The following is a 14,771-nucleotide window of genomic DNA, read 5'->3' on the forward strand; positions in this document are numbered from 1 at the left end:
CTTGTTCCCAGATATGTTTAGTACAATGTCAGCAAATAGTAACAACCAGGAAAACACAGTAAAAAAAAAATAGTAATCATTTTGATTCATTTTAAAGAGCATTAGAATGCACGAAGATGAACCTTCAAACACTTTAACATGAAAACTGCCCATTTATCTCACTTAAAAGGGGAGATCAATACCACTTCACACCCTTTGAAATGGTTATTAAAAAAAACAAAAAAAAAAAACAGCCCTAAATTGGCTCAGTGGATAGAGAGTCGGCCTATAGACTGATAGGTCCTGGGTTCGATTCCGGTCAAGGGCATGTACCTTGGTTGCGGGTGTGCAGAAGGCAACTGATCAATGTTACCCTCTCACCGATGTTTCTAACTCTCTATCCTTCTCCCTTTCTTTCTAAAAAAAAAAAAATCAATAAATTATATATTTAAAAAAATAAAAAATTTAAATTAAAAAAAAAGCAACAAGTGTTGGCAAGAATGTGGAGAAACTGCTGACAGAGTGTAAAATGGTACAGCCACTATGTTGGAATCACACGCACCTGGCACAATCCCTGACGCATGGAACACATTCCCTGCACCGGCCAACCCAGTGGCTAATACAAGGCTCCGTCAGGCGGGACCTGTCAGGGGTGCAGACCGCCAGGCCTTCCCCTCCGGCTGAGGGGCCCTACTCACCCTCGATGCGCTCGCAGAGCTTGTGCAGGCACTGCAGGGGGCAGCCCTCGCACAGCTGGGCCGGCGCTCTGGTCTGCTGCACAGCAGCCACCGTGAACGCCTGTTTCAGCGTCATCATGATTTCATCCACCTGGTCAGAGAGAAGAGCGTCAGTAACCAGGGAAAGGTCCCGTTAACATGAGTGAGCTCCACATGCGGAAATCTGCGGGAAGACTCCGTATTTTAAGCATCTTCTGGACCACGAGTCACAGGTTGGCAGGTAACCATCATAACTGCTAGGGTTACCAACTGAGAAGCACTACCCCGGTGCTCAGGGCTCTTCCAGGGGATACGAGAAAAACTAAATACACCAATTAAACACGGAGTGAAGAAGCCAAGTCCTCTAATCACAAGTCCAAAATGACATCTTAAAATTGCTAACCCAGGGGGTGCAGGTGAGCCAGTTCTATAAAAATATTGAAAACGCACACCCAAGCAAATCCCAGATAGGTGCTAATTAAACAGTCATGAAAAATAGTAAAGCCAGCCAAAACCGGTTTGGCTCAGTGGATGTAGCATCGGCCTGCAGACTCAAGGGTCCCAGGTTCGATTCCGGTCAAGGGTGTGTACCTTGGTTGCGGGCACATCCCCAGTGGGGGGTGTGCAAGAGGCAGCTGATCAATGTTTCTCTCTCATCAATGTTTCTAACTCTCTATCCCTCTCCCTTCTCTCTGTAAAAATCTATAATATATATATATATATATATATATATATATATATATATTTTTTTTTTTTTTTTTTTTTTTTAAGAATATAGTAGCAGTATGTCGATGAGACTGCAGTCTTGCTAAGGAAAGAAAAACCCGTGAGTCTGAAAGTCCTCATCACCAAGGGTTCACGTGGGAACTTAGCCCCCCCCGCCGCTTACCAGAGCCTCGTTTGTGCACTGGAACACGTAACAGACGAAGTGGAAGCCGCCGCCTCCCGAGGCCTCCCGGCAGATGAACCCGAAGTGGTCCACGTGTCTGATGCCCTGTCAGAGGCGGGAGGAAGGAACACTGAGCCGAATCCCAGGAAGGCAACTGCACATTTACACCATGCCTCGGGAAAGGGCACCATCAAGTTGTTATTTCAAGTAAATACCCTATAAACCCCTCTCAACTATGATGGTGAGCACCGTTCTTCTCAAACGCTATTCTGATTACTCCCACAGTAAGATCTCAAAACCGGAGTTTTTCATGCCCATTTTAGCACTAATAGGAAGGAATGAAAAGTTGACACAGAAACATGAGAATTTCTCTGAAGTATTAAAGGATAAAAAGCTACTTGAAAAGTCAAAAGCAGACCAGAGATTAATGAAGAAACACAACCGCACACACACATGCACACGCACGTATTGGGCCGGCAACCAAGTAATTGCGGATTTTTTAAAGAAAATCAAAGACAATTTTTTTATGGAACTAAATAACTTTATTCTGTAATGTATTGCCCATTTTGATCAATGACCTTTTGCCATCTTTCAGGCAGCATCATAATCCCACGTTCAAAAAACTTCTGGTTTTTATTAGCAAAAAACTGAATCAGGTACGATTTGACATCATCATCATTATTGAAATTTTTACCATTCAAGGAGTTTTGTAAAGATCGAAACAAAAAGTAATCAGATGGTGCAAGGTCAGGACTATATGGTGGATGTGGCAAAACATCCCAACCAAGCTCCATTAATTTTTGCCGAGTGACCAAAGATGTGTGTGGCCTTGCATTATCATGATGGAATACAACACCTTTTCGATTTGTCAATTCGGGCCACTTTTCTTTAACTGCATTGTTTAATTTCATTAGTTGTTCAATGTAGACATCAGAATTGATCGTTTGGTTGGGTGGTAAGAGTTCAAAGTAGACAATTCCTTTGTAATCCCACCAAACTGATAACAAAACCTTCTTTTGATGAATATCAGCTTTTGATGATGTTTGAGTTGGTTCACCTGGCCTGCTCCACGATCTTTTCCGCTTGATATTGTTGTAAACAACCCATTTTTCATCGCCAGTTATCAGTCGTTTTAAAAATGGATCATTTTCATTATGTTTCTTTAGCAAATCGCAGCTGCTAATGCGTTGTGTTAACTGTGATTCTTTCAGTTCATGAGGAACCCATGTATCGAGTTTTTGTACATAGCCAAGTTGTTTTAAGTGATTTTCAATGCATGTATGTGATACATGAAGCTTCTCTGCAATCTCACGTGTTGTACTGTGACAGTCCGAATTGATTATTGCTTTGATTAGGGCGTCATCAACTTCAACTGGACGACCAGAGCGTTTTTCATCTTTGAGTGAAAAATCACCAGAACGAAATTTGGCAAACCAATTTTGACACTGCCGTTCTTTTAAGGCTTCGTCACCATAAACAGCACATAACTTTTTATGAGCTTGGGATGCGTTTTTCCCTTTGCGGAAATAAAAAAGCAAAATATGACAAAAATGTTCCTTTTGATTTTCCATTTTTCAACGAACGTCAAACAAAAACTACAAAACAGATCAAAAAACTTTTTTTACTGATTAACAGCTGAATAGCCAACTATCAAATAACAAAATGGGTTTTACATTTGTACTACGTCTGCAAACCTAAAAATTCAACTGAAGCCATATATGTGTGAAACCCGCAATTACTTAGCTGCCGACCCAATACATGTACACATGCCAACACACACAGACACAAAGGTTAAAAGATTTAACAACAGGTGCGTACTTATAAAATAGACAGGTAAATACCGAAGTGAAGTGGAATGAAGAATGAGCCAGAAATTATAATTACAAAGAAAAGAGAAGTTTTTAAACATAGGTGTTAAGGCCAGGGCTCCACTGTAGTTTCTAAGACTCTTTTTAATAAATATGAATATCTAAACTTGTTTTGAGAGTATCAGCTAAGAGGCACTTTAATACAGATAAGACACGGCCCACAGACATTAATGTGTGGGATTTCCTGAGAGCATTAGCCTACAGAGGTCTGAGTACTGACAGAGGGAAGTTCAGGCGATTATGTAAACTTGAGGAAATCGTAAAACTATCACGTGAAAAAGCACACATTAAACATTAACTTTTCAATAGAAATAGCAGCAAATCAAGATAAACACTCTGCGGAGAATCTCACGTCCGATCAGATATTTCCTGATCCGTGACCGCTCGGTCCGTGTTCTCCCACAGCCACGGGCAGCACATGCTAGAGGCTCCTTCTTGGGGGGAAGGAGGTTTGGAAAAACTGTTCCTTTGTAAATGGTTCCCTCTTTGATCTACTGAGGAGCATTCTTTAGTTTCACATTTTGAAGAAGAAAAAAAAAAATCCCTTTGAATCCTTAAGGAGATCATGTTATAAATCAACAAACAATGAGATTTTCATCATCTTATTAAGAGAAAATGGAAGTGAGGAAATGAGAAGTGAGAGTTTAAAAAATAGTATCTTGAGTGACCTCATGGTTGTGAGGAAGATCCTGAGTAAAATTGGCACAGCTCATTTATAACTTATTGATTCTCCAAAATCTATGGAACACATTGGGAGATTATCAAGAAAGAACTCAAGTAGATAGTATTCTTAGCAAAACACACTAAAAATAATCGCTTTCTAATATATTTTAAGGAAGAAGAAATAATGTTATTACCCTTAAAAAGTTATGAATTTTGTAAAGAAGAAATAAGTATCTATTTAAAAATATGTATAAATATATATATAATGTGCACACAGACATATACATATACCCATGAGAATCATCTTTGGGAATGTTACCATGAATAATTGAAAAAAAGAAAAGTAAACTATTTTCTCCAGATTATTGTTTCTAAAAACAAAATTCTTAATTTCGAAATTACATTCACATTTTGCCTTAACATATCAAAGTAGAGGAGGAAGAAATGCAAGAACACAAATCAAGTACTTAGAACACATACATCTTGTGACCTTTAACACTTCTGTTGACTGACGGGCAGATATGGGAAAAATTCAGTAAAAATTCCACTGCAATTGGGCCAATAACCCATCTGAACTTACCTGAGAGCAGAAGGATATCTCCTTAAAATTTTTCTCCAATGCTATTTTTTTGGTGTCAGGACTGATGAGGTAAACTTCCGATTGACCAATCTTAAAAGACAAACAGAAAAAGCAGCCAGCTTCTCATGAAAGCTGAATTCAAATTTATCGCACAACCTTTCTCATTTCATGGCCTATGAAAACAAAGGCTAAACGGGGCAGGTGTCTATAAAACTCTATCTCACCGTAGAAAATCACTTCAAGGTTGTCATTTAACCTACGGGCTTTGGGTAGCGCAGGACAACTTAGCACATTCACCTGCGTTAGACAGCGGTCCTCCGTGAGATGGAGGAACCACATATCCAAAGTTAGCGGCAAAGCCTCAGCTCCTAGGTAAGTGAATCTTCCAGAAAACAGAGGCTCTCTTTCAAAACGTCCCAAGCGGTTTTCTAATGACTTTTTTCTAAGTCTTTTGAAATTATTGTTAAAATAATCTACCCTGTGGCCCTAACTGGTTTGGCTCAGTGGATGGAGCATCGGCCCGCGGACTGAAAGGTCCCAGGTTCGATTCTGGTCAAGGGCATGTACCTTGGTTGCGGGCACATCCCCAGTGGGGAGTGTGCAGGAGGCAGCTGATCACTGTTTCTAACTCTCTATCCCTCTCTCTTCCTCTCTGTAATAAAATCAATAATATATATATATATATATATATATATATATATATATATATATATATATTTTTTTTTTTTTTTTTTTTTTTTTTTTTTAAATACACGGATTCGCACAGAAATCCAAAAGCAAGGTGCTAAGCTTCTTGGCTCACTAGAGCAGATGTTCTCATCTCAAGACTGGGGGGTGACCACGACGAGGCTTGGTTGCTGTTTTACCGTGAAAAGCATAGTTCGATTCTCCTCGATGTCCGTTGGCTGCACAATATTGTGTCCACCGATGAGGTGGTTCTCGATGTCGCTCTCATCGAAGGAGCTGAAGAAGCTGTGGCTGCGCAGGCCCCCGTCCTGGAACTCCCTCCTGCAGGCGGTGGAGCGCAGGCCGGGCTGCGAGGAGGACTTGCGCATCGGCCGGCGGCCCTGCTCCGGGGGCCCCGCGGGCTGCAGCGCCGCCCGGAACCGGTCCGTGAAGGAGAGCGTGGCCGCGGGGCCGCTGGCCGCGGGGTCCTGGGCCGCCAGGTCCAGCTCGGCCCTCCGGCTGCAGCTGATGTGGTTGAACTTCTCGATGCACTCGTCGATGAGCGCCGGCGGTGCCTTCTTGTGCGCCACGGTCACGCGGCCGCAGAAGAGCACCTCGAACTTCTTGGAGAACGTGTCGTCGAACTCCGAGGGGCAGTGCAGCTCCTCCTGGCGGGCGAGCCTCCCGGCGTGGCGGATGGAGCTGATGATCTCGGGCACCTGCCGGAGAGAGAGGGAGGAGTGTCATTGGGAACACTGTGGCAGCGGCGGGCACTCCCGGGGCCCGAGGAGCCAACACCAACCTCTCCCCCTGGCCCCGCTGCGCATTCCTTCACAGCAGGGCACCAAGGGAGAGTCCCACAGGAATCCACTCCTTCCCTGGCACTTGTCTCGCTGTCTGTGTACCCAACTTCTAGAAAAAGAAGTCTGCCCTCCCATGGGTGCAAAATACACGACTTTCACAGGGAAGAGATGAGGAATCCTATATGATAAAAGCCTAATATTCTAAGTGTCCACCAGTCACCATGACATGCACTGACCACTAGGGGGCAGACGCTCAGAATGGTAGGTTAGCTTGCTGCTGGGGTCTGGCTGATGGATAAGGACTGGGAAAGATGGGCTGGGCATGCCCTGGAACTGTCCTGAGGTTCTTCCCTGGCCCTTGACTCTGCATCGGTGGAGTCCCTCAGCCTGGCCTGCACCCTCTCACAATCCAGGACCCCTTGGGGGATGTCAGAGAGCCGGTTTTGGCCCGATCCCCACGGGTCAGGCCGAGGAACCCCACAGGTGCACGAATCCGTGCACTGGGCCTCTAGTAGTATTTATAAAACACCTCTTACATCTGAGGGGCTACTCTAGAAGATTTACATGCCCACACCCCACAAGGTTAAGTCAACTGGCCCACGGATGCACAGCCAACGTGGCTAGCCTTGACTTCAAACCCAGGCTGGTGCCACGGCAAAGCCAAAGGTCCTCTCTGGAGAAGCCGTCACCCCCAGAGAGTTTTGTCTCCAATGCAGTTCACCAAAACACTGTGCAGCGACTCTGGATCTCGTGGCAATGTACCCTGGGAAAGTTCTCCACAATAAACGGCTGGGATGAGATGGCAAGACAAGACTGAAATAATCTCATAAAACATTTCTTCATATCACATCATTTTCTCCAACAACAACAACTGACAATTTATTGCCGAGTCCTGTACTCCCTAGTAGTTGCATAGTACGAACTGCAGAGCGTGGAGGTTTTAATCCAGGAGTAAGCAACCATGACGGCATCATTATCACAGCAACACACTGGGGCTCCCGCTCACGGCGACGCCAAAGCCTTTAGGGGCAAGGTAAAGTCACCACCAGAGAATGAGCAAAATACTCTCCTGTGCTACCCAGGACCCGACCGCTCCTACCCCTCATCATTAGCTTGAGGCGAGATCCCTCCGAGTTCAGAGCAGCAGACAGAGGAGGAGGAGCCTGGGGCCTCAGTGGGTAGCGTCTGCGTGATCAGCCACACACTAAAACAAGATAGGCATGGATTCAACCTCCCACTGGAAGTGCCTACTTATCGTCATGACCTAACACCCAAAGCAGTTTTGTTTCCTTTCTTTCTGTTAGATAATTCAATTTAAAGTCCAATACCCATAGGTCTTTTTAAAAACATTATAGGGAAGGGGGGAAAAAAAACCACACACACACACACACACACAACAACACCTTTTTAATTTAGGTCAAAGATCAATATCATACAGTAAGTGGAGGTGGTTTTAATAGATTTTAAAAGTGTGCTTATATGCTGGGTTCATGACATAACCCCTTAAAACTCAATGACTCAAAAGATCTTTTGTCTCTGTGACTTCATATCAAGCACATCTTAAAGACAATCTCTCTACCATAAAAGATTATGGTATATCATTTCAAGGCATTTTAAAAAGAATCAGAATAGTCCTAGCCAGTTTGGCTCAGTGGCTACAGTGTCAGCCCGCAGAGTGAAGGGCCCCAGGTCCGAGTCTGGTCAAGGACATACATGTACCACCGGTCAAGGACATACATGTACAGGACATACATGTACTTGTTACATGAGAGATCTGAGTCATTCAAGTCATTTATTTTCAAGCATTTTTCCAGGCATGACTCGATGCCAGGTGGCAGGGATTCAGGGTGTGCGATGAATGAACAGGAAGGGAACGGAGAACTGAGTAATGGGCGTGGGGTCTGCTGGGAGCGGAACTCAGAACGAAGCACTGGAGATGGAGAGAGAGGATGAATGAGAGATCCCGGAAGGCTGAACCCAAAGGGCTTGGCCATCACCTGGGAGCAGGAGGTGAGCGCACTGAAGACGGCACGTAGCCTGCAGGGCGCAGGCCCAGCCTTCCTGGTGGATGGTTGTGCCATTGGCCCAACACAGGAAAAAGAAGAGAAGGGGGTCTGGGGAGACAGCACAATGAGTTCTGCTCTGTCCATGTTGCCTGAGACCAGGGGCACTTGAAATAAGCCCTCTGGTGGCCAGACAGACAAAATGGCCTGGCCCCTGAGGCAGGAGACCTGGATTCGGATGCCAACAGCTCATCCACAGGAGGAAAAGGGGAAGCAAAGGAAGGGAGCAAAGATGGGATCTTGGGATACACCAACATTTCAGGCAGAGAAGGGGGAGGGCAGGCAGGCAAAGATGATGTCAGAGGAGCCAGGGAAGCCAGCACTCCTGCTTCCAGGAAGGGAGAGGAGGCGACAGAATAAGCCAGGGCCGAGCCAGGTCTATCAGCTGGAGCTGGCAGCTGCCAGAGATACATAAAAATAAAGGCAGGGGGAAGATACTAGGCCCCCAAAAGAAGCAAATATTCACCTGAAAAAATGCTTCAAGGTCAAACTTCAGTCTCTACAAGAACATCCCCTTCAAAGTTACAGTATTTACAAACAGACCCTTGTAGGCAAATACGCTGAGGCCAGTGGAACTTATTCCCACTGATACGATCTGGCCAAAAATCTCTTTTTAGTTTAGTCACAGCAATAATGCCTATGTCATTTGTGACGGCAGATAAGCAGATAGAGTAAATCAAAATTAACCAAAGCAAAGACAAGACTCGGAAAAACATTTCCCTGGAATAAACTCAACAAGGGTTTGAAACTTGGTTTTATTTCCTTCTACGTTGCAACTTGCAACGAAAAGGCATCATCAGGAATAAAGAGGCCCTATGTAGACATAAAATTTTACCGAACTGCTCTCTGCTGACCTATGTGAGCTTATACTAAAGCCCCATTGTAAGGTAACTCTGCACTTACTTCAACCCAAATGAGTTTCTTTCTAATCCACATACCAACCAATGCACGGTACGGTATGAACTTTCAGCAGTGGACTTGCGTGAATATTGTGTTTTATTAAGTAGCCAGAAAAATGATACTCTGAGAGAGTCAGAAACATTCATTCCTGTAAATAAAGTCCTTATGTAAACATTTGAGTCCACTCTCTTTCTAAAGACATAGGGGTTTGAAAAGACTATAAACACACTGTGAGGCGTCACTGCATTCACAAAGGAAACAGCTCCTGAAACCACAGGGAAAGTCTTTCACTTCACACTCGCACTCTCTGTTTTTCTGCCCACTCCTAACAGATAAAACAGTAAGTTCATCTAAAGAAGCCCGTATTTTGTCCCTAAAATGATAGCGTTTTTTTCCTGTTATCTAACAGTACAACATTCCAAAACTGCAAAAATATGGCAGGCCACGCTGTCCTCTGTCCTTGGAGGAAATGGTCTCTCATTGCCAGGAGTTAAAACAAGCACTTCGAAGGAACAGCCTTGTGTTTTGATGCTGGTAATGGGTGGTTACTTTTTATTTGTTGGTGATAAATAAGGTAAATAGTGTGTGTGGGGGGGGGAGGGGGGCGGGGACTAAACTAAACCAAGTATTTCCTCGCTCTAACCATACAAAATGCTGGAGAAAGTTTCTTCTTACTAGTGCTTGGGACTTACTCGCCTGTTTGACAGTATCTGGACAGGACACGTGGGAACATTTACACTGAGTGGCCAGATTATTATGATCTCTGAACGCACAGTGTGCATGAATTTGTGCATGGGTGGGTGGGGTCCAGCCAGCCTGGCCAGGGGAGGGGGCATGAGCAGTTGGCCGGCCTGCCTGCTGGTCAAACTCCTGGTCAAGAGGACAATTTGCATATTAGCCTATTATACAGGATATACACTGAGTGGCCAGATTATTATGCGTTCAGAGATCATAATAATCTGGCCACTCAGTGTATATCCAACAGTGCGGCTTGCTGAGATAAGATTCATCATGAAGATGTAAACCTCGCACCATGAACAGGACACGATTCCTCCTGTCCTGATGAGGGTTGCCCTGCGGGAGGTGAGAGACACGTCTAAATGTGTGATGTTCAATGTAACAACAGAAGGTGGAACACAAACGTGAGCCAGGCAGAGAATGTGAGCTGGAGGCGGGGTCCTGAGCAGAGACTGTCTACCGGCCTCAGCTACTACTTACTAATGCCTCAACTCCCGCTTTGCCCTAACCATTAGCCACAGGGTCTGCTGAGTGCGCTACATCTTCCCAAAAGAGAGAGCAGATGTGCTATTCAACTGGCTGAGGAAGTGAAATGCTAATGACTGCTAGCCCCTAACACACTCTCATTCACTGGCACCTTTCAGCATGTGTTAAACGGTAATAGTATTCCACTTTCCTAGTTCTGAAACAGAAACTAGATAAACATAGCGTTCAGGCCACATGGAAAGTGCCTATGCAAACACAAAAGCCAGCATCACATCCCAAAATAATCGTTTGAAATGTTTACCACAGCCTTTTGATTAAACCAACACATTTCTTCAAACACTTAAAACAATGAGACTAAAATCCAACATAAGAAGCTATTGAATAGCCGATAAAAGTGAACGAGAGAGTGGGTGAAGGTAGGAAAGGAAATGAAAGAGTGGAAAAACATATCGCTGTAGGATTGCGAAATTATTTTACGTTTTCTAAAACAAGTTTGAAAAGTCGAAACACTTTGGTTGGCTGGCACAAATATTAACAGAAATCATGGAATAAACCACTGAAATGTTCAACCTGGGACCATCAGTCCTCCAAGTCCAAGCCTTTCATTTAGTGTATTGATTCACAACTCAAATGCGGTTGCCCTTCAGAACTGCCAATACTTTAAACAGTGAGAGAACAGCCCACCCCAGGGTAGACAAAGCAGCTGGCTTGGTGGCGGTCCCTCCAGTATTCAGAAACCCCCACAGTGTGGGCAGAGTCCCGGATTTATCACCTCCTCACCATCCCCCACACCACAAAATGATGGATTCTAAGCCAGGAGCAGCACAGAGGCAGCCCAACTGCAGACAGTGCTCTCAGCAGAGGTGAACAAACTAGCAAAGACAAAAAATATAGCATCGCCACCCAGGTATCTGATGATACGGGCACATCTGATTTGCAAATAAATTCCCTAAACCTCAGAGGCCTCCGCTAATTTACCTAAGAGAGTAAGAGAGAATGCCTTATAAAAAAGGCTACTCTGTCATTTTGATCAAAATTTACTTCAAAATAATCTCTCAATGATTAAGAAATGCAAATACAATGAGCTAACCATTAATAGTAGCCCAATAGTAGTTGTGTATGTTACAAAATCCCTGAAAGGGGACACTGGAGTCCCTCTTCTACCAGGCAGGGAATTAAAACATGTCACTGAGCCAGGAGAAACCATCGAATAAAGCTCTGGTTCCTTCTCCAGGACGCACGCCATCATCAGCCTCAATTTCGGTCACCAAGGGAGAGGCCATCGGTAAAGGAATATTTGGTCAGACCATGTGTGTTTATAAACAAAACAGTAAGATCGGCTAGAGCTGTGGTCAGCAACTGTGGCTCGAGAGCCACATGCGGCCCTTTGGCTCCTTGAGTGTGGCTCTTCCACAAAATACCACGGCCTGGGCGAGTCTATTTTGAAGAAGTGGCGTTAGAAGAAGTTTAAGTTTAAAAAATTTGTCTCTCAAAACAAATTTCAATCATTGTACTGTTGATATCTGGCTCTGTTGACTAATAAGTTTGCCGATCACTGACCTAGAGCATTGCACATCAATATTGTTTTGCTTCTACATAAAATCAACCAGGACCAAACATACCAAACTTATTAAAATTTATTTTCAAACTAATGAGTTTCCCATGTGTTCACACCCAAATCAGTAATTTCAGACACAGTCCTTAGAGGAGGAGAATGTGGACCTTCTATTATTTTCGCCTGTTCTCATTCATGCCCTAAATCTCAGAGCAGCTACAACTGGAGTGCGGGACCAGCAATTCTGGCCCAGGGCATCCGCAGCCAGGTGCCTGGCTCCCCAACTCCCCGAAGGCTGGCTGCCAACAGGGACAGCATTCCTCACAGCCGGAGACCTGAAACTACCCACTGTCCAACGACAGAACTGAAAAGCACCTGGCATGTTCACACAACCGGAAGCATGGAGAACGAACAAATAAGCCATTGTTCTACATGCACTAGCATGGGTAGGTGCTCAAACATCATGATGAATAAACACAGGTACAAGAGTCACGTGGTATGCTTCCATTCTTTCGAACATTCAAAACGGGTAAAACTAAACTCATTAGTCAACAAAGCCAAATGTCAACAGTGATAGGGTGATAGGAGGCAGGATAGGGATTATTTCTGGAGGATCACTGACTGGGAGGGGGCTTGTGGGGGCTCTGGACGGTCCTGTTTCTTGATCTGGGTGCTGGCTGTACATGATTTTCAAACTGTGAAGCCACTTCGTATAGGACAGGTATAATTATAGGTGATACTGCAATGAAAACTTTATGAAATAATATTTTCACAGGCATGATCTGATTTAATTAAGAGTGTGTGTGTTGGGAGGCGGCGGGGGGGAGTGGGGGGGGGGTGTGTGTGTGTGCGGGACATGAGGCCAAAGTTACCCAGCTAATGAGCAGCAGAGCCAGGACAGCATCTGATAATGCCATGGCACACCCTCTTTCTCCCACACCAAGCCTGCTCTCAATGCAAAACGACTTCCCAGGCCCTTGGTGGGCCACATGGTTTTTGCTTTGGTTTGGGATTTTTTTTCCTTCAATCTTTGTTTTGGTCTTGAGGAATAAATTCCATCTTCTGTAATCTAATAATAAATAAATCTAATGTACTTCACCCCACTCCCATTCCAGTGGTTCGGTGGGACACACAAGGCCCGGCCCCAGGTCACGAGCAGACCAGCAACCCTGGGCGAAGCCCACCTGCCTCCCCACCCACCACCCACCACGGCGTCAGTTCAGGGCTGTGCCTGCATAACTCAACCCAGACCCAGGGCTGCTAGGCCTCGGTGTTTTATGGGCTTAGTAGGAAAAAAGAAACTTGCTGATCATAGAGACCAGTGATTCTCAAGCAGGGGCCGTTCTGCTCCCCCAGGGGCCACTTGGCAAAGTCTGGAGACATTTTGGTTGTTGCAACTGAAGGGTGAGGGATGCTCCCAGGCGTGGACACTGCCACGCATCCCACAAGGCACAGGAGAGAGTCGAGACAATGGACTGACCTGGCCCAAACATCAGCGGTGCCCAGGTTGAGAAATCTTGCTTTTGGACTTAAGAGTTCTGAGGATGTAAGCCTGGAACTGCGGGTGTCGGGTGTCTCGGTGCATAAATGCAGGCCAGAGAGTTCCAGAGGAGGAGAAGCAAAGACAGGGAGGGAGAGGATGGGAGAGAGAGAGAGAACGGTGGCTCGGAAAGGGTTGAGGAGCCAGATCCAGCTACGCCTGAAGCCAGCAACTGGAGCTCTTATGCCAACCCATCTCCTGTCTTTTATGCCATTTTACACTGGGTGTCTGTCACTTGAAAGTACGAGTCCTGTTCACACACTTGCTGTATATAAAACGGCATGCCAAATTCTGCGGGGAATGCAAAGAGAAATCACACACAGATCCCGTCCTTCAGGGAACCCACAGAGGGAATAAACAAATGTGCAAATGACTAAACAGAATGAAAGCCAAGCACTGAGGGAGTAGATCAGGAGGTTAAGAAGAAAGAAATACAAACTCAGTATGGGGTACATGTCAAATAAATTATTATAAGCAACAGGATGTCATATATTTACCAAATTCTGCTTTTCTTAGAACAAAACCAGCCACCAAAGACCCCACGGAGCCCTAATAGACTCAATTTTTTCACTCTAAAAAAGGGGGACTATATGAAATTTTAGGTCTTATCAAAAAATGTTCAGAAGGGGCCAAAGTAGAATTCATGTTTGAATGACTTATTGACACACTATTCCCGGCCCCTGGGTTCCCTGTTATATAGAACTAATAATGGCTATAATCACATGTGACACTAAAGGACTAACAGCACGTACCCCCAGGGGTACGGGAAGAGTTTGGTGGGGATATGCACTGCACCGTGCTTAGCTGCGCCTAATTCTAGTTCTCATGAGTACGAGGGGTACTCAGCGTTACAAAAATTATAGAAGGGGTACACATATGTCAAAAGTTTGGGAAACACTGCCTTAAAGAAAAGCAACCTTGCTGAAACCGGTTTGGCTCAGTGGATAGAGCATCAGTCTGCAGACTGAAATGTCCAAGGTTCAATTTCAGTCAAGGGCATGTACCTTAGTTGTGGGCACATCCCTGGTGGGGGTTGGGCAGGAGGCAGCTGGTCGATGTATCTCTCTCATCGATGTTTCTAGCTCTCTATCCCTCTCCCTTTCTCTCTGTAAAAAATCAATAAAGAAAAACAAAATAAAATTAAAAAAGAAAGAAAAGCAACCTTTTTAACCTATTCAGGATCCAGTTCCAATTTGCCTCACGCTAGTTGCCACAAACTCTGCTCACTAATAAGCCCTTTTGGCAGATGTGTGATGAGCATCCCAACCTCCACATAAGCTGCCTGCACCCCTAGTGGCATCAGAACAGGGAAGGAGCTTGTGTGC

The 14,771-nt window shown here is 44.9% G+C and overlaps 1 protein-coding gene across 6 annotated transcripts in view; it reads right to left on the minus strand.

The window, feature by feature from the left end:
* Nucleotides 1–14,771, minus strand: part of TBC1D1 (TBC1 domain family member 1) — a 213,163-nt gene that overhangs the window by 95,043 nt on the left and 103,349 nt on the right. For all 6 annotated transcript variants that reach the window (XM_036418670.2, XM_036418686.2, XM_036418680.2 and 3 more), the window contains 4 exons: nucleotides 5,562–6,080; nucleotides 4,696–4,785; nucleotides 1,585–1,689; nucleotides 678–807 (listed from right to left, as the gene is read on the minus strand). In XM_036418670.2, coding sequence (XP_036274563.1) covers nucleotides 678–807; nucleotides 1,585–1,689; nucleotides 4,696–4,785; nucleotides 5,562–6,080 — 844 coding nt within the window. The remainder of the gene's footprint in view (nucleotides 1–677; nucleotides 808–1,584; nucleotides 1,690–4,695; nucleotides 4,786–5,561; nucleotides 6,081–14,771) is intronic.

The sequence above is a fragment of the Pipistrellus kuhlii genome, unplaced genomic scaffold (genome assembly GCF_014108245.1).
Source record: "Pipistrellus kuhlii isolate mPipKuh1 unplaced genomic scaffold, mPipKuh1.p scaffold_m20_p_1, whole genome shotgun sequence".
NCBI lineage: Eukaryota > Metazoa > Chordata > Mammalia > Chiroptera > Vespertilionidae > Pipistrellus > Pipistrellus kuhlii.